Source organism: Acinonyx jubatus, chromosome C2, assembly GCF_027475565.1.
Source record: "Acinonyx jubatus isolate Ajub_Pintada_27869175 chromosome C2, VMU_Ajub_asm_v1.0, whole genome shotgun sequence".
NCBI classification, from domain to species: Eukaryota; Metazoa; Chordata; class Mammalia; order Carnivora; family Felidae; genus Acinonyx; species Acinonyx jubatus.
Genome location: NC_069384.1, coordinates 129,135,349 through 129,156,257, shown reverse-complemented (window position 1 = coordinate 129,156,257; position 20,909 = coordinate 129,135,349). Strand labels below are relative to the sequence as shown.

General features: G+C 39.4%; 1 protein-coding gene across 2 annotated transcripts in view; it reads right to left on the bottom strand.

Moving 5' to 3' along the window:
• Window positions 1-18,647, bottom strand: part of MRPL3 (mitochondrial ribosomal protein L3) — a 51,213-nt gene extending 32,566 nt beyond the window's left edge. Inside the window, exons 1-5 of one of the 2 annotated variants that reach the window (XM_027061848.2) lie at window positions 18,396-18,647; window positions 16,983-17,167; window positions 15,865-15,956; window positions 7,497-7,595; window positions 756-855 (exon numbers count right to left, since the gene is read on the bottom strand). In XM_027061848.2, coding sequence (XP_026917649.1) covers window positions 756-855; window positions 7,497-7,595; window positions 15,865-15,956; window positions 16,983-17,167; window positions 18,396-18,487 — 568 coding nt within the window. In that variant the 5' untranslated portion in view covers window positions 18,488-18,647. The remainder of the gene's footprint in view (window positions 1-755; window positions 856-7,496; window positions 7,596-15,864; window positions 15,957-16,982; window positions 17,168-18,395) is intronic. The other variant, XM_015068453.3, reaches the window with a different exon arrangement.
• Window positions 18,648-20,909: the final 2,262 nt, after the last annotated feature.

The window sequence follows — 20,909 nt, the reverse complement described above, 5'->3', positions numbered from 1 at the left end:
CACTTCAAAACACACTTTTAATTCTAGCTTATATCAAGGCTGATCCTCTGTCATTCCAATTAGTAAGGCGTATTGAAATTGTATTTTACTTCATGAAATTCAGTTCAGATATTAAAGTATTAAATCTCAAGACACCCTCTGACTAATTGTTAGAATTCAAGTTCAAGACATGAGGGAGCTTTTCTGAAGTTCAAAGATGTCAAAATGTTGTTAACTACATAAACCGACATAAACACATTGCCAAACTGTACTTTTTGACATTTGGTAAAGTAAAATACTTTGGAATTTTTAAGTAAGGATCGAGGTGCTATGGTCAGTCACTCTACTGTTTCATATTTTCTCAAATTCTTCTATCTCAACGGGGGTCTAGCTGTTCCTCACTAAAATGCCACCCTACACCGAGTGAACTTCACATTTTAAAAGTTTGTGTATTTAAAAAAATAAAAAATAAAAATAAATAAAAGTTAGTGTATTTATTTGGAGTGACTCTTCCAAATGTAAAACTCTCTGTACAAGTTAAAAACAAAAGCGCTCCTCCCTCTTTAATGGAAAACAAAGAGTTCTCTACAGTTCTTTCTAGTCAAAAAAGAAAATGGCTTGTTTGTCCCCAGTGATTAAATTAGATGCCATTTTGTATTTAAAAATAAATGTTTGGGGCTTTGTATTGTGGATTCAACTTTACCGAAAGGGCTAACATTAAACAAACCACGTATCTGGGTATTTTTGCCTCCCTCCTCTCCCCAACCTCAGATTACCTGGTTTAATCACAGCATTATCTGTTACACGAAAGATTTTAACTTTCTGTTTTGGCGGCAATCCAAGTTCTTGGTAAAATTCCAATAGAGATGGAGATTTCTAGAGGAAAAGCAGTACACATAAGTAACTCATTAATACTAAAGGTGGAGTTCAATACACAGAGATCTAAACCAAGTTATCAACAAATCATTAAGAGCACACTGTTCCCCTAATGAACAAAGAGCACCACATTCCTCTTATTTGGGGAGGTGGGATTTTGATCTATAATCCATTACACCAAGGATCCACCATGTGCATGGTGGGGCTCATATACACTAAATGGTGAAAGACTTTTCTTCTGTAGGAAAAGAAAGAGTTGTGATCATATGTGAATTCTGACTGGAGACTGTAAGTATCAAGAAACCTAATCCTAAGGCACCTGGGTGGCTCGGTGGGTTAAGCGTCCGACTCTTGATTTTGGCTCCGGTCATGATCTCACAGTCCATGGGATCGAGCCCTACGTCAGGCGCTGTGCTGACAGCATGAAGCCTGCCTGGGATTCTCTCTCTCCCCCTCTCTCTGCCCCTCCTTGTGTGTGCATGCGTACTCTCTCAAAATTAATTAATTAAAAAAAAAAAAAACTTTAAAACACAAAAAACAAAAAACCCAAAACTTTCTCTTGACCACACAGCCTCCTTTAGCTAATCTTTCCATTCCCCCTTACAATCTCCTTGAAAGACTTTTGCTGAATCTACGTTCTATCTTCCCATTCTCTCAAACCCACTTTAATTAGATACTTGCAGCCCCTGATACTCAATGCAAAGTGCTTGTCAAGGTCACCAACCATCTCCATGTGGTCAAACACACCAGTCAATACTCATCTTATTGGCTCTATCAGCAATGCTTGGCACAGGTGACCACTTTCTCCTTGAGGCTGTCACTCTCTGTTCTTTCACACACTAAAAACCCCACATTTCTAACTTCAATTGCAAATTCTATTCTGAACTGCAAATTCATTCATCCAAATGCCAACTCACTATCTCACTTCGATGTCATACAGCAACTCAAATCTGACATGTCTAAAATTGAACTCAGCTTCCCCCCAGAAGCCTGCTTTCCTCTGATCTTCCAAATCTCAACAAAGGGCAACTCCATACTTCTGTTGTTTGGACCCAAAATCTTGTGATTACCTTTGACTCTTTTCTTTCTCATGTCCCACGTCCCACTGATCAGCAGTTCCTGTAGACTCTAAAAATACAGTCCACGTGTGCCTGGGTGGCTGAGTCGGTTAAGGGTCTGACTCCTGACTTCAGCTCAGGTCATGATCTCACAGGTCCTGGGATTAAGCCCTATGACAGTGTCCTCACCGTCACAGTGTGGAGACTGCTTGGGATTCTCTCTCTCTCCCTCTGCCCCTCCCCTGCTCACGCTCTCTCTCAAACAAAAGAGAAAAAAATACAGCCCACATCAACTACTCCTCACCCGCACCCCAATCCACCATCTTTTTCCTGGATTATTTCCATAGCCTCCTAGTCGGTCTCCAAACTTCCACACTCCTGGCTCCACGCTCTGTTCTCTAGTCACAGGCTGGCATGACCCTTTTAAAACTCAAGCTAACTCATGTCTCCACAATGGTTTCCATCTCATGCAGAATCAATCCTAAATCCTTAACACGGTTTACAAGGTTCTGTACATTCTGTCCTCATCTACTACTCTCCTCCTGGCCACCCTGCTTCAGGTACAATGCATTCCTCCTAACCAGTCCAAGAACACATTAAACAATGGCCTCAGGTACTTTGCACATACTGTCCCCCCTGCCTGAAATGCTTTCCTGCCAGATTTTTTCCAGGCCTTGCTCCCTCAATTTATTCAGGCCTCTATCCAAATATTAACTTACCTTTCCTGATTATTCTGTCTAAAATAGCACCACTTTCTGTCACTCGCAATCCTCTCAACCTACTTTATTAGTCTTAGAAGCGCTTCTATAGCCATTTTTTATTGTTTATCTTCTATGCTGCAGCCTCCCTGTTTCACCCCCAAGCCCACCAAAATGTAAGCTTTGAGAACAGAAACTTTAGTTGCTGCTACATCCCCAGCTCCTGGTAGGTCCTGCTGCCTGTTTTTCCCTTTACCCTTGCCCTTTTTTCTGCTACTGTAAATATCCTTGAATAAAAAATATCTTTGAATGGAAAATTTCATGGATACCTCATTTCCTTAAAATGATGTCCTGGGTCTTTTTTTTAATTCTTAAGACTCTCGATATAGATTGCTGGAAGACTTACCAAAAGAGTTGTACCACTTTACATTTTCTGGTGTGAAGAGTACCTCTTTCATGCGACTATAACCAACATAGGCGTATCTATCTTCCTGATGCTCTCTCCCCTTCAACTTCCTCTCTCATCACAAAAGAAACACCTGCAGCCCAACAAGCCATAGTACTCTATGTATGCTTACCTATGTCTGCTTACGCCAGTCCCTTGGCCTGTAATTCTTCTCCACCTCTGTACCTCCAAAGCATGTTAAAAAATCTGTTAAGTATATGTCTAGTCCCAGCTCCAGTGATATTTCCTGTCTAGATTCCTGCCTGGGCCGCCTTGCCAGAGCAGACTACTTCCTTGTCTGTTATCTCTAGACCTTGCATACATCTCAATTATTATTCATGTTACCTTACATTTACCAGTGAATGTTTGCCTGTCTGCTGGAGCACATGGGTGGTGAGCCGTTTTATTTACCTGTATCTGTAACTTTAGAGCTAAGCACAGTGGCAAGTCAGACACTGCAGAAGTGAGCTAAATGAATGGTGAAGACACAAGAGATGGAGGACAGACATCCGTCTAGACGTGAAGTCCTGGTTTGTCTCTCCAAGTCACCCCACCTTTCCACGCTTGCTGCTGCATCAGTTCTTGGCACACAATATTACTGTGTTTACAATGCTATCTTCAAGTCTAGTTATTTAAAAAACTGCAGGCCTAAAATAAACATTACAGCTTATTCTGAGGATGAGCAAATCTTCAGGAAACTATATTATGAAACCAAACCAAGAGTGATTTTGTAATTAAAAAAGCAAGCACAGCAGCAACTGAAAAACCCTAGCCAACTCAAGAGGATGCTGATGATGTACGGATAATCAAGCATCACTGCACACCCAATCCAATGGAGTATCTGCACAGCCAGACTTAATTGTAGAATATGTGAATATGCAGCAAACTGCAGTTCCTTGATTTCAGTTTAAAATGTGGACTGTTAGGGCCACCCTGTAACACTGAGACGGTTGCCTTTGATAGACATGAAATTGGGTGGCACTGGCCCATAAGTATAGAATGTTAATTTTTGGGTCAGCCCACAAACCCTGGAGCCCTCTAGTGGAACCATGCAACAGATGCTGAGAAGCCCTGCTTTGGATGCCTACAAAAGATTGTTCTGTACTTCAGTGTTCCCTCAAGAAGCTATCCTTTCCTCCTTTCCTCCAAAAGAATGATGACATAAGTTCATCCCAGTCATTCTCTATAGCTTCACCTCCCACATGCTCAAATCCAACAGTCATATTCAACAACACACTTATCAAGTCCCCTACTTTTCATCAACCATACACACTTCATTCGCAACAAAAGCAAACACATAAGTTCTCATTTAAAAATGTGGCTCTGGGGCGCCTGGGTGGCGCAGTCGGTTAAGCGTCCGACTTCAGCCAGGTCACGATCTCACGGTCCGTGAGTTCGAGCCCCGCGTCAGGCTCTGGGCTGATGGCTCAGAGCCTGGAGCCTGTTTCCGATTCTGTGTCTCCCTCTCTCTCTGCCCCTCCCCCGTTCATGCTCTGTCTCTCTCTGTCCCAAAAATAAATAAACGTTGAAAAAAAAAATTAAAAAAAAAATAATAAAAATCAAAATATCATAAAACTAATTAGGTATTGTTTGTGAAAAACACCAAATGCTCAAGTTGAGCTGAAAGCAGCAGTGGTGTAACACAAGGCTTTTTTTTTTTTTTTTTTTTACTTCCAAATAAATGATTTCAAAAGGCAATTTAAAAGACTGACAGCAATGTCACACTCGGATAATCCAATCTATGAAGCTGCATTTTTTGTCTCCCTCTTCAAAGTTCTTTGCAATTATCCCTCTCACAATGAAAATGCTTCTCTGCTCCTAAGATGAATTGATTCGATCAACTTTTAAGGCCACTTAACTTCCTTATTCAAAAACACTATGTTTTTATTTACAATAAACTACAAAAACAGCAAAAGCAAAACAGTCTAATTTCTGGGAGGCCTAAAAAAGTCTTTACAGAGTTAAAAAAAACAAAAAAACAAAAAAACAACCCAAAACAGTTCTAGCCCTATTATAAATAAAACTGATTCAATCATTTTAGAATGCTTAACTAGTTGAGATTTTATATTCATCGGTGTATTTGTTTTTAAAACCTTCTATAACCAACGTACTTGCAGTTTCTCTGAGGGATACAATACGCAAAAGGAAGTCTGCTTACTTTTAGGTTTGAAAATCTTTTTCCTTTCTGAACCAAAATTCTTTACTTATAAAGAATTCTAAAACTTCATTTTCACACCTCACTCTAAAAAAAGGTCAAAGACAAAGATTTTTCTTAGTATTTAATACATGTTCTCTGGACCTAGAAAATTTATATCTTGAAGAGCATGAAAGGTCTCTGTAGCACTTCCTATACCAGAGAGTAAATAAAAAAATCTGTGCAAGGTAAGTGGGTGGAAATCGTCCACAACACAATAGAGCATCCAAATCACCTTGCTGTGCGGTATACTCACGAAAGAGAATAAAGCTTAAAATGTGTAGACCACAGTCTCAAGTATGAAAATGTAGTACTACCATTTCTGAAATATTTTAATTATTAGTATTATGCTAATAAAATCTTATCTATAAGACACCTTCTTCATTAAGTAAAATAGAATAAAATGAGTTGCCAAATACATTTTTGGGGGGAACTTTTGTTTTTCCTTGAGAACTAAAATATTTGAGAGTTAATGTGAGACTTTTAGAACCAAAAGAGGATTAGCAGCCATCAAGTCCAATTCCCTGTTTTTATGTATAAGAAAACAGATGTTCAAGAAAGTAGAGTGAAGGGAGGAGCTAATGGTAGAAGTGAGAATTAGAACTCAGCTCTTCTGACCCCACATCCACTTGTTTTTCCACTGGCTCACAGTTCTGGGAAGTAATGTTCACAGATCTGTTGGAGCAGAGTGGTTATCCCAATTTTATGTTTGATTTACAAGTATCAAGGCAATAAAGTCATGAATTTACAAAATTGGTAATGAAAATAAAGATGATGGTGCTAGACATAACAAAAACACAGAAGTACAATCAACGAGAAAACATGTATCAAACAATTATTCACATGAAGACTAGCATACATACATTTAAAATATTCAAACATTTGAAAAAAGTCTGACATCTAAAAAAAGTTTCCATAAATACCTCACTGTGCTTTTCATTACTGTGAAATTATTTTAAATCCTAAAATTATTAGCCAATAAATTGTCAAGAGTGAATAGCAGAATTTTTAGCAGAACTAAAAATATATATAAATAGGCTATACTAGTATAATATGCAAAAGTAACTAACTTCTCTAACACTTATGAGACAGGCCTAAATGGACTCTAGTCCTACCAAACTATAGGACTCTGATGATTCTATATGGTTTTAACCATATAACTGAATTCACTGATCAGTATATCCCACTATTTACGGGACAACCCCACCTGAATTTTCTATAAACGCCGCACACACTTCTTTCCTCCAAAACTTCCTCTTTCCTTGTTGCTATTTCAGGTTACAGCATTAGCAATGAACCAGCTGCTCGCTTAGGAACCACTCTCTGCCTGCGTCCCCTCACCATATACTCACCCAGTCTTCTTTAAATCCCTGTCTCCTCCAAGCCCAATGCAACTGCCTTGGCTCAAAGCCTTTTATCCACTCTTCCCAGAGCTTAAAACAACTTCCTAAATGTCCTCCTTGCATCCAGATTCTTCTTATCTAGTTAACCAGGATAACGACTTGACCACATTACTGCCACAGTTAAAGAATTAAGAAAGCTCTTGGGGTGCCTGGGTGGCTCAGTTGGTTGAGCATCCAACTTCGGCTCAGGTCATGATCTCGCAGTTGACGAGTTCGAGCCCCGCATGGGGCTCTGTGGTGACAGTTCAGAGCCTGGAGCCTGCTTTGGATTCTGTGTCTCCCTGTCTCTCTGCCCCTCCCTCACTCATGCTCTGTCTCAAAAATAAACATTAAAAAAAAATTTTTTTTTTTAAAAGAATTTAGAAAGTGCTTGGGAGTCTACAGGATGAAGTCTAAACCCTTCAGCACTCTACCCAGACAGGTGTACCTTTGCACCTTAACTTCCTTCCCCCACACTCACACACTAAGATCTCCTACACCACACCTCTCTTCCCAAGCACACATACCCTCTTCCACGTGTCTTTGTAGAAGACACATACGAAAAATCTCATTAATCTTGGTAACAAATCTCTTAGGTAGGTAGTATTTTTATCCCCATTGTACAGATGGGTAAATACTTCAGCATGGAGGGTAAAGTTACTTGTTCCAACTACTAAAGAGAGGAACTGGAAAAATAGAGAATCCTGGGCTCAAGGGCTTCAACAAACTACCTCCACCCCAAATCCACAATTTACCACATGGACAAACACAAGTTTGTGACTATGGAATAGCCTTAAAACTTAAAGAATTCAGATCTGAAGCTAATGAAATGTACTATTGTAAAGAATGAAAATACATCCTTACATAGAAACGTGACACAGTTTTTCCTCCTACAGTTAGGGCTGCCATTTTTCCATCATGGTTTTCCTTTGGAGTATATTTTAGAACATGACAGTCTTGTACCTAAGAAAACAAATATAAAAAAACTAAGTTATGTGCCAAGATACATTTTAACATATCATACCAGCCACACCAAAGCCTTAGGACAATGAGGAATTCCCTAAAGTTAATTATCTCACCATTCCTCTAACACCAACCACAATCTTAAATTATAGAAATACCCTTAAAAAAAAAAAGTCAATTACAGGCAGAGCATACAGACAACACATAGAGAAAAGTGCCTAAAACAAAAATATACAACAGAACGTGTAGTTGTGAAGAAGTAGAATCCACAAAACCTCTGTGTGGCTCTTCCCAATAACCTCCCCCCCCCCGTTTTTTTTTTTTTACCCCTGAAGCAGCGGTTCTCCATGTGTGGTCTCCAAAGAAGCAGCATCGACATCACCTGGGAACTTGGTGAAAATGCTGACCCTTAGGCCTCAGCCCAGACCTACTGAATCAGAATCTCATTTTATAAGCCTTCCAGGTTGATTCTGAGGCTCACTAAAATTTGAGAAGCACTGCCCTAGAAATAACTACTATTCTTGACACTTACGGTAATCATTTACTTACTTTTCTTTATAATTACTACCTTTGAAAGTATTTGATAATGTAGTTTAGTGTTGCCTGCTTTAGACTTTGTACAAATAGAATCAAACTGTAGGTGCTTTCCCATGCTTTGCTTCTTTCACTTGTTTATATTTCTAAGTTTAATCCATATTGTTGTGTGTAGCTCTCTTCTGTTCATTTTCACTGCTATCCAGCTTTCCATTGTGTGAATACCATGACTTATTTATCCATTCTGTTAGACTTGTGGGTTATTTCTAGTTGGGAAAGTATTAAGAGCAATACTGCTGTAATAACTGTTGTAGAGGTATCCTGCTCAAGTTTTCTGTTAAACACTCAGGAGTGAAATGGCCAGACTACAAGGTTCACCAATCTCAACTTTACCACATAATCATGCTAAAACTGTTTTCCGAAGTGGTTGTACCAATTTACAATCCAACTAGGCATTCCTAAAAGCTCTCAAAGTTCCCTAGAGTTTTAGAAACTATAATCCTCTCTTTGATCATTCAGGGTCAATAACAATGTCCTAAGGCCTATAAGGCCCCCTGGGGCCTATGAGCACTCAGCGTACTTCTGTGCATGAGCACTCATTTTAATCACCACCATCTGTCCAATCACCTGTCTAGGATTAGGCCCCAAAGATGAACTCAGATGTCCAACCCAATTTGGGGAATGATGGTCTCCTAACTCCATCAGTGATCTTTCTCTAATAATAATTGTAAAGACAACAGTGGCCAATATAAATTGGACATTTAACACTATTTTAAATGCTTGACATTTATACCTTGTGCAACTCTCACAAAAACCTTCTGAGGTAGGTAATAGTTATTTCCTTTACCAAATACAATTCTTTTACAGAGGAGGCACAGTGCTCCAAGGAACACAGCTAAGCAGTGGAAGAATCAAGATGTGAAGTCAAGTATTCTGGTCCCAGCACCCACATTTTTAACAATTAGAGTTTGTATCATCTCAGAGAACAAAATGCTTCCCTAGACAAGAGCGTTACATTCTAAGTTAGCGAAGAGATCAAACTTTTAAAAAAATTTGTATTTAAATTCAAGTTAGTTAACACATAGTGCAATGATTTCAGGAGTCAAATTTAGTGATTCATCACTTACATATAACACCCATTGCACATCCCAACAAATGCCTTCCTTAATGCCCATCACCCATTTGGCCTATCCCCCAACCCAACATCTCTCCAACAGCTCTCAGTTTGTTATCTGTATTTAAAAGTCTCTTATGGAGAGAAGGCAAGATGGCAGAACAGCATCGAAGTTCTTTGTGAGCCTCACGTCCATGAAATACAGCCTGACCAACACTAAACCATCCTACACACCTAGAAAACTGACTGGAGGATTAACACAACAATCTGTACAACCTGAACCACAGAATTCAGCAGAAAGACAAAAAATTCATTTTTATTTTCAATTTTTATTAAAAATATTTTCCTTTAATTTTTTTACTATATTCTTTACTTTTGTGTAATATTTCTCAAATTCTACCTTACTTCCATCATTCTATTTTAGTCTACTTCAGTGTATTCAGCTTTTCAAATTTTCAAACAATTTCCGTGTTTTCTTTTTTCATTTCTTTTTCTTGAATGCAGACAGTGAAAAACTTCATTTTTACTTTCAATTTCTATTAAAAACATTTTTAATTTTTTCTTACTATAGTTTTTACTTTTAGGTAAATTTTTCATATTCTGTTTTACTTCCATCATTTTATTTTAGTCTACCACATTGTATTCACAAAAGATTTCCTTTTTTTTCTTTCTCTTGAATATAGAAAGAGAAAAAAATTCATTTTTAATTTTTATTAGAAATATTTTTAATTTTCTTCCTACTATATTCTTTACATTCGTGTAAATTTTTTCAAATTCTATTTTACTCCCATTATCTCATTTTAGTCTACATCAGTGTATTCATTTTTTCAAATTCTCAAATGATTTCCTCCCCCCTCGCTTTTTCCTATGTCACACCACTATCAACACCCAGACCAAAACACACCCAGAATCTAGCATCATTTATGAGATTTTGTGTGTGTGTGTTTATTTTTTAATTTTAATATTTTAATTTTAACATTTTTATAATTTTAATTTTTCTATCTCATTAATTCCTTTTCTCCTTTCAAAATGACAACATGAAGGAATTCACCCCAAAAGAAAGAGTACGAAGAAACGACAGAGAGGGATTTAACCAACACAGATATAAGCAAGATGTCTGAACTAGAATTTAGAATCACGATAATAAGAATACCAGCTGGAGTAGAAGACAGATTAGAATCTCTTTCTGCAGAGATAAAAGAAGTAAAAAATAGTCAGAATGAAATAAAAAATGTAACTGAACTGCAATCACGGATGGATGCAGCGGCAGGAAGGATGGAAGAGGCAGAACAGAGAATCAGCGATACAGAGGACAAACTTATAGAGAATAATGAAGCAGAAAAAAAAGAGGGAGATTAAGGCAAAAGAGCACGATTTAAGAATTAGAGAAATCAGTGACTCATTAAAAAGGAACATCAGAATCATAGGGGTCCCAGAAGAGAAAAGACAGAGAAATAGGGGTAGAAGGGTTATGTGAGCAAATCATAACGGAAAACTTTCCTAACCTGGGGAAAGACATTGACATCAAAATCCAGGACGCACAAAGGACCCCCATTAGATTCAGCAAAAACTGACTATCAACAAGGTATATCATAGTCAAATTCACAAAATACTCGGACAAGGAGAGAATCGTGAAAGCAGCAAGGGAAAGAAAGTCGCTAACCTACAAGGCAAGACAGATCAGGTTTGCAGCAGACCTGTCCACAGAAGCTTGGCAGGCCAGAAGGGAGTGGCGGGATATATTCAGTGTGCTGAATCAGAAAAATATGCAGCCAAGAATTCTTTATCCAGCAAGGCTGTCATTCAAAACTGAATGAGAAATTAAAAGTTTCCCAGACAAACAAAAATTAAAGGAGTTTGTGACCACTAAACCAGCCCTGCAAGAAATTTTAAGGGGGACTCTCTGAGGGGAGAAAAGATGAAAAAAAAAATTTATGCAACAAAGATTAGAAAGGACCAGAGAACACCACCAGAAACTCCAACTCTACAAGCATCATTACAGCAATAAATTTCTTTCAGTACTCACTCTAAATGTCAATGGACTCAATGCTCCAATCAAAGGACATAGAGTAAAAGAATGGATAAGAAAACAAGACCCATCTAGATGCTGCTTACAAGAGACCCACTTCAGACATAAAGACACCTTCAGATTGAAAATAAGGGGATGGAGAACCATCTATCATGCTAATGGTCAACAAAAGAAAGCTGGAGTAGCCATACTTATATCAGACAATCTAGACTTTAAAATAAAGTCTGTATCAGGAGATGAAGAAGGGCATTATATCATAATCAAGGGATCTATCCACCAAGAAGACCTAACAATTGTAAACATTTAGGCGCCAAATGTGCAAGCACCCACATATATAAATCAATTAATCACAAACATAAAGAAGCTCATTGATAGTAATACCATAATAGTAGGAGACTTCAACACCCCACTCACAGCAACGGACAGATCATCTAATCAAAAAATCCACAAGGAAACAATGGCTTGGAATGACACACTGGACCAGATGGACTTAACGGATCTATTCAGAACATTTCATCTTAAAGCAGCAGGATATACATTCTTCTCCAGTGCACATGGAACATTCTCCAGAAAAGACCATACACTGGGACACAAATCAGTCCTAAGTAAGTACAAAGAGGTTGAGATCATACCGTGCATATTTTCAGACCACAACACTATGAAACTCAAAATCAACCACAAGAACAAATTTGGAAAGGTAACAAATACTTGGAGACTGAAGAATATCCTACTAAAGAATGAATGAGCTAACCAAGAAGTTAAAGAGGAATTCAAAAAGTATATGGGAGTCAATGAAAATGGTAACACCACAACCCAAAACCTCTGGGACTCAGCAAAGGCAGTCATAAGAGGAAAGTATATAGCAATCCAGGCCTTCCTAAAGAAGGAAGAAAGATCTCATATACACAACCTAACTTTATGCCTTAAGGAGCTGGAAACAGAATAGCAAATAAAACCCAAAACCAGCAGAAGGCAGGAAATAATAAAGATTAGAGCAGAAATTAATGCTGTCGAAGCCAAAAAAAACAGTAGAACAGATCAATGAAACAAGAAGCTGGTGCTTTGAAAGAATTAACAAAATTGATAAACTACTAGCCAGTTTGATCATGAAGAAAAAGCAAAGGACCCAAATAAATAAAATCAAGAATGAAAGAGGAACGATCACAACCAACACAGCAGAGATAAGAACAATAATAAGAGAATATTATGAACAATTATATGCCGATAAAAAGGGCAATCTGGAAGAAATGGACAAATTCCTAGAAACATATACAGTACCAAAACTGCAACAGGAAGAAATAGAAAATTTGAACAGACCCATAACCAGTAAGGAAAGCGAATTAGTAATCAAAAATCTGCCAAAAAACAAGAGTCCAGGGCCAGATGGCTTTCCAGGGGAATTCTACCAAACATTTAAGGAAGAGTTAACATCTATTCTCTTGAAGCTGTTCCAAAAAATAGAAATGGAAGGTAAACTCCTTTCTATGAAACTCTTTCTGTGATGCCAGCATTACCTTGATTCCAAAACCAGAGACCCCACTGAAAAGGAGAACTATAGACCAATCTCCCTGATGAACATGGATGCAAAAATCCTCAACAAGATATTAGTCATCCAGATCCAACAATACATTACAAAAATTATTCACCACGACCAAGTGGGATTTATACCTGGGATGCAGGGCTGGTTCAATATCCGCAAAACAATTAACGTGATTCATCACATCAATAAAAGAAAGGACAAGAACCACAGGATCCTCTCAATAGATGCAGAGAAAGCATTTGACGAAATACAGCATCCTTGCTTGATAAAAACCCTCAAGAAAGCAGGGATAGAAGAGCATACCTCAAGATCATAAAAGCCATATATGAATCACCCAATGCTAACATCATCCTCAATGGGGAGAAACTGAAAGCTATCCCCCCAAGGTCAGGAACAAGACAGGGATGTCCACTCTCACCACTGTTATTCAACATAGTATTGGTAGTCTTAGCCTCTGCAATCAGACAACACAAAGAAATAAAAGGCATTCCAAATCTGCCAGGAGGAGGTCAAACTTTCACTCTTTGCAGATGACATGACAGTCTATATGGACAACCCAAAAGATTCCACCAAAAAACTGCTAGAACTGATTCATGAATTCAGCAAAGTTGCAGGATATAAAATCAACGCAGAGAAATCGGTTGCATTCCTATACACCACCAATGAAGCAACAGACAGAGAAATCAAGGAATCGATCCCATTTACAGTTGCACTAAAAGCCATAAAATACCTATGAATAAATCGAACCAAAGAGGTAAAAAATCCATACACTGAAAACTGTAGAAAGCTTATGAAAGAAATGAAGAAGACACAAAAAAAATGAAAGAAATATTACATGCTCATGGATTGGAAGAACAAACATTGTTAAAATGTTGATACTATCCAAAGCAATCTACAAATTTAATGCCATCCCTATCAAAATTACACCAGCATTCTTCACAGAGATAGAACAAACAATCCTAAAATTTGTATGGAACCAGAAAAGACCCTGAAAAGCCAAAGCAATCCTGAAAAAGAAAACCAAAGTGGGAGGCATCACAATCCCAGACCTCAAGATGCATTACAAAGCTGTAATCATCCAGACAGTATGGTACTGGCACAAAAAAAGACACTCAGATGAACAGAACAGAGATCCAGAAATGGACCCCCAAATGTATGAGCAACTAATCTTTGACAAAGCAGGAAAGAATATCCAGTGGAATAAAGACAGTCACGTCAGCAAATGGTGCTGGGAAAACTGGACAGCGACATGCAGAAAAACGAACCTGGACCACTTTCTTACACCATACACAAAAATAAACTCAAAATGGATGAAAGACCTAAATGTAAGACAGGAAGCCATCACAATTCTCGAGGAGAAAGCAGGCAAAAACCTTTTTGATCTTGGCTGCAGCAACTTCTTACTCAACACGTCTCCGGAGGCAAGGGAAACAAAAGCAAAAATGAACTACTGGGAGCTTATCAAAATAAAAATCTTCTGCACAGTGAAGGAAACAATCAGCAAAACTAAAAGGCAACCGATGGAATGGGAGAAAATATTTGCAAATGACATATCAGATAAAGGGTTAGTATCCAAAATCTATAACGAACATATCAAACTCAACACCCAAAAAACAAAGAATCCAGTGAAGAAATGGGCAAAAGACATAAATAGACACTTCTCCACAGAAGACATACAGATGGCCAACTGGCACATGAGAAAATGTTCCACATCACTCATCATCAGGGAAATACAAATCAAAACAACGAGATACCACCTTACACCTGTCAGAATGGCTAACATTAACAACCCAGACAACAACAGATATTGGCAAGGATGCAGAGAAAGAGGATCTCTTTTGCACTGTTGGTGGGAATGCAAGCTGGTGCAGCCACTCTGGCAAACAGTATGGAGGTTCCTCAAAAAACTAAAAATAGAACTACCCTACGGCCCAGCAATTGCACTACTAGGCATTTATCCACGGGATACAGGTGTGCTGTTTTGAAGCGACACATGCACCCCCATATTTATAGCAGCACAATCAACAATAGCCAAAGTATGGAAAGAGCCCAAATGTCCATCGATGAATAAATGGATAAAGAAGATGTAGTATATGTATACAATGGAGGATTACTCGGCAATCAAAAAGAGTGAAATCTTGCCATTTGCAACTACGTGGATGGAACTGGAGGGTATTATGCTAAGTGAAATTAGAGAAAGACAAAGATCATATGACTTCACTCGTGAAGAGTTTAAGAGACAAAACAGATGAATGTAAGGTAAGGGATACAAAAATAATATAAAAACAGGAAGGAGGACAAAACAGAGAAGACTCTTAAATATGGAGAACAAACTGAGGGTTAGGGGAGGGATTGTGGGCGGGGGGATGGGCTAAATGGGTAAGGGGCACTAAGGAATCTACTCCTGAAATCATCGTTGCACTATATGCTAACTAATTTGGATGTGCATTTAAAAAAATAAAAAAATAAAAGAATAAAAAAAAATCAAGTTTCTTATGATTTGCCTCCATCTCTCTTTTCATCTTATTTTTCCTTCCCTTCCCCTAAATTAACTTGTTTTCTTAAATTCCACGAGTGAAATCATATATTTATCTTCTCTGACTGACTTATTTCACTTAACATAATCCTCTAGTTCCATCCACAGTTACAAATTGCAAGATTTCATTCATTTTGATCACCAAGTAATATTCCATTGTATATATACAAGACCAAAATGTTAATTTTGAGAGGAAAGAATGAAAATAAGTTGGGACAGATTTTTTCCGATTATGAATTAAACTGGTACTTCTGTGAGAAGCTAGGTTACACGGTTTTTTCTTCATTGCCCTAGTTAAATCCAAAGCCAGTATCATGAAGACCACCACTCAGGCAAAAGTGAAACATTTACTGAAATAATCAGAAGTAAAGTTCTTTAATAGTATTTATGCTTGACATTAGCCCATTCTTCACCATACACTTATGTATTTTAGGATACAAATACTGCCCGTTCAGATTTGCACAAATAGATCTTGGTACATGTACAGATCTGTTACATCTTCTGTTTCTGTCTTACCTGAAGTAATGTGACCACATGTTTTTGACCATCTTTGGTCCATAAAGGCATCATACCCAGCTTTAGGGCAATAAGGCCTACTCTAGAGGAACCTGGTAATTAAACACAAATCAGTGTTATTACAAACTTTTTCAACACTCATCAACATGATACAACAGTATTTCCTACACTGTGGTTTCAATATGAGCAATAGGCAGCTAAGACACATGTTAATATATTCATAGAGTAAAATACAACTGCTCCTTAGAGATGTAAGAGACTTCAACCATGGCTGGGTAAGATATTGGTCCTTAATAAATCTCTGTATAATGAACAAATATACGAGAACTATACAAAATGAAGAAAATAGGTAAATTGATAATATTCTGCTTTAAAAATAATGCTATTAAGAGAGGGCATAAATCTATCATTACACTTTGCTTTCCTAGTATCAATTTATATCTAACCTCATTAATTGGGAAACATCTACCACTCAAATTCTAAGAACTTAGGTGGGGTTACAGGGATGACACAAGAGGTCACGTTGCTAAAATATGTCAGCCTCCACCATGCCCCTTAGATTTTTTGCATAAGTTCGGAAAGTTACTCCACTAAGAACTTCTGATCACTATACAATTCAACTGACACAATAAACCCCAACCAGAGACCACACTCTCAACAAGACAGGCCTTATTCTTCTTGGTCTGGCTACACATGGGTTTAATACTCTGCGAGCTACAAGTTGCTGATTCTGGAGTTATGCTTTGCAAACCTGGAGTGCTAGAACCCCAACTGAAAACATCACTGTGACACACTGCAGTTTAAATTACACTCCTCCAGCTTTCCTTCCCTGACTTAATTTTATTTTTTTATCTGAAGGAAACAAGAAGACATACGCAGAATGATTTTCCTTTCACCTGCAAAATAGCTTCTTGAGGAAATCTTGATTACCATCAGACATTCACTCATAGTAGACCAGCATTCTAGAAATAAACTTGCAAACCTAACTACATTGAAACAGACACACTTGAGACATGAAAAATAAATTCAAGAAATTTATCATTTCGCAGCAGTCACTATGATTTTGAGTATGCCAGTCACATTAGGGAATGAGAACTTCTCAAATATAAAATAACTACCTGGCTCCCAAGGATGTAGAGGCCATGGTTCATCTTTTAAAGGACACAGTTTACTTGCTAATTGGGCTTTATTTTCCTCAGAGACCAACTGCTTAACAAATGAGACATTTTCTTCAGAAAGATGCTCATCCCACCAAGTACCACTCCTGCCATGGAGACTTCTAACCAAAAGCCAGATGTCTGCTCTGTAAAAACAAAAATTGGAAAACAAACCACAATATAAAAGGTTCCCCCATTTAACATGGGGAAGGGAGGTCACATGCGTTGGAAAGTGTAGTCTGGCCCTTAGGGAAGGGTCTGGAATTTGTGCAAGTTTTTTTTTTTCCCCTCACATTTCTTATGACAAAAATGGGATTCACACATTTTTTTTTAACGTTTATTTATTTTTGAGACAGAGAGAGACAGAACGTGAACAGGGGAGGGGCAGAGAGAGAGGGAGACACAGAATCTGAAACAGGCTCCAGGCTCTGAGCTGTCATCACAGACGCGGGGCTCCAACTCACGGACCGTGAGATCATGACCTGAGCCGAAGTCGGACGCTTAACCGACCAAGCCACCCAGGCGCCCCGGGATTCACATATTTACTGTCAATGATTACCCTACGGTAAAAGGTCTTCATCTTCTCTTCTGGGATAAACCAATTTCTAACAGAGCTGTCCTACAAAGGAGAAGCCACTGACCAATTTGTATATGTCCCTTAATAGTCTACATCCAGTGGAGGTGGCAGAATGTGGGATGCTGACCTTTCTCTGATAAGCTCACCTCTTCCCTGCAATGACATTGCCAAAGCTCAGAAGATACATAAAAGACATGGTCTCTGACCACTTGAACATACCAAGGAAGACTTCAGGGGATGAAAGTTGGGAAGGAGGTGTGTAATTCTTGCAGAGAGGGTCAGAAAAGGAGTAAAGCTTTCTGTCGTCTATGCCCCTTTTGTAGTCAGGTGCATCCTGACTACAAATTTTGCACTAATTAGCTGACTGATCTTACTTCCCCAGGCTGCCGTTTTATCTGCAAAACGTAATCATGACTACGGAATAATGATAGTATCTGTAGAAGGAATAACGACAGCAGTTCTATCTCATAAGGCTACGAGAACTAAGACGCCTAACATACTCAACAAAGCATTCAGTACAGAGAAAACGCCCACTAACTGGTAGATAATATAACTGCTGTTGGTAATGCTCTCTGCCAGTCGCTGGCTCATAAACATTAAAAACAAAAAACCACCCCTTCAGTCCTTTAAACGGCGCTTCCTTGGAGTACCGCTCCTAACTCCTGTGTGCCTGCTGTCTGGAGACAGCCCCTTTCTCCTCCACCCAGGGCAGACCCCTCCGCACTGGGCCATGGCACTGCTCCGGGTCGCAGTGTTTCGCAGGGACCACACCTCCACACCCAGTCTCGAACACCCACCTGTTTCCCGAGCCCCGGGCAGCACCCAGGCCGCTCGCGCCGCAGCCCAGCACCCGGGCGCCGGCCTGAGCCAGCAGCCTCCAACCAGGCATGGAGTAGCCGGGGAGGGCTCGGCCCGCTGCTCTTCCTGTCGCCCCGCCGCTCTGCTTTCAAGACGTCCCCACGCTGCAGCCTCGAATCCACCGGAGCCCTCCGGGATCCTCCCGCTGACTTTGTACCGCTGCCCTCCCAAGTCGGAAAGGAGCCGCTGGAGCCACTTCCGGTCCGTTTCCTAATGCGCTCCGGGCACCGAGGTCAACCCCCGGAACTAGAGTTCCGCCTGCGGATAGTCCTACTTTGGATCCCAGTTAGGGTAGGGATGGCGGGGACTAACTGATTTGTCTCTCCAGGGGTTGAAAAAAAAAAAAAAAAAAAAAAAAGCGGGGGGCGGGAGGAGGGAAATAGGGAAATGTTCGGAATTTAAACTTTGCCAGAATGAAGCGAACCAGGGACAGGTTCCTTAAGGAGGCCAGGTCACTTCTAAATAATGCTCACTGCTGGGCAGCGCATTGTACTAAACAGCCCTTGATACTGTTACACTGGTTTACGTTCAAAACAACTCCAAAAGGAAATTGTTATTTTTATATTCTAAATGAGGCAACAGAGACTCAGAATTTTGGTGCCGGTCCAAAATAGTACATCTGGCAGATGGACAGAGCTGGCACTGAAACAGGGCTGGCATGTGTTCACAACAGAATATGGCCAAGGTGATCATGTGTGACTTCCAGGGCTGGATTATACAGAGTATTGCTACTTCTGCGTTGTCTCCGATTGCTCCCTGTGGAGAAAGCCAGTGGTCATGTCCTGCAGACACTCAAACAGCCTTGTAGAAAGGCCTATATGAAGAGGAACCAACTTTTCAGCCAGGAGTGAGCCTCTTAGAAGTGGATCCTCTGGTCCCAGGCAACCCTTCAGATGCCTGCATGTGATGAAAGACCTCGAGCCTGAACCACCCAGCCAAGAAACTCACAGGTTCCTGACCAGAAAATTGTCAAAGGGAATAAATGATAACTCTTATTTTTAAGTTTTAGGGTGATTTGTGATGCAGCAATAAGTAGCCAACATACCTTCTGTACAAATAAACCCTTGTCCTGGTTTCCAGACCCAACCCAATCATAATGTGTGTGCCTTGGGAGCTCATTCTACTTCTCCAAAAGTCCATTTCCTTATTTGCCAAATGGGTGTTTGTAGAAATTTGGGAATCAGAACTTGAAAAGTGTAGCAATTTCAAAAGCTCTTTTTATTAGTGATCTGGCTAGCCTGGCTTAAAATGTCCAGGCAGTGGTCAATTCCTGGTTACTACTTGGGATTCAGTAGGCTCGAAAGCTTTGCTTGCTCTTCCTTTCCACCAATTGCTATTGCTGTTACCCTGGACACTTTCAAACAACACTTTGGGCCTTAGAGGAAAAATTACATCTCTTAATTCTAGCCATGCTCTTTGGCTTCTCAGTTACATAAGAAAGGCTCTTCTTTGAACAAATGTGCCTTGAAGTATGCTACATATAAAAAGCCAGAGGAAAAAAGATTTTACTATCAATGCCAATAGCTAGCATTTCTTGTGCATACAGTATGTGCTCAGTGTCGTGGAAATCCCTCAAAGACCACCAGGGCCACACCTGAACTCATACAAAGTTAAGTTTAATTAGCTTGCTACAGCAAGAGAGAGCATACACCAGAGGGTGTCTCCATACAAATGAGTTGGGTAGGGCTTGTTATAAGATTTGGACTTATGCTGGGAGATTTTAAGTGGGCATCAGGGAAGTTGGGACTTGTTTTGGAATGCTATCGAGAATCAAGGACATTGGTGGGTGCCTGGGTAGCTCAGTCAGTTGAGCGACTGACTTCAGCTCAGGTCACGATCTCACAGTTTGTGAGTTTGAGCCCCGCGTCGGGCTCTGTGCTGACAGCTCAGAGCCTGGAGCCTGCTTCGGACTCTGTGTCTCCCTCTCTCTCTGCCCCTCCCCCACTCATGCTCTGTCTGTCTCAGAAATAAATAAACATTAAAAAAATTAGAAAAAAAGAATCAAGGACATTGGGCATCTCAAAAATTTTGCTCTGGAGACAAGAAGAACGAAGTGAGACTCAGGATGACGTTGGGATGAAGGCAGAAATTATTCAGAAGAAGGAACTGTTAGTCATTTCGTGGCAGTTGTGTGGCCTTGGGTATGATATGTTAGAAACCTTGTGTTGACGTTCCATTATAAACACTGCAGTCTGATTACTAACAATTCATTTTCACTCTTTTGGTTTATTTTCCCACTTAATCTTTATAACAACCCTGTGTGATAATAGTATAATTATCTCCATTTTACAGTCAAAGGGAAAAAAAAACACAGAGAGATTACATAACTTAAATACGGTCACTCAGCCAGTAAAAGCTAGAGCCAAGATTTAAATTTCAGCAGTGTGAGCACAGGGCTTATGCTCTTAGCAATTTTGTTTCCTTGGCTCTCTGTGACCAATATGTTACTTCCC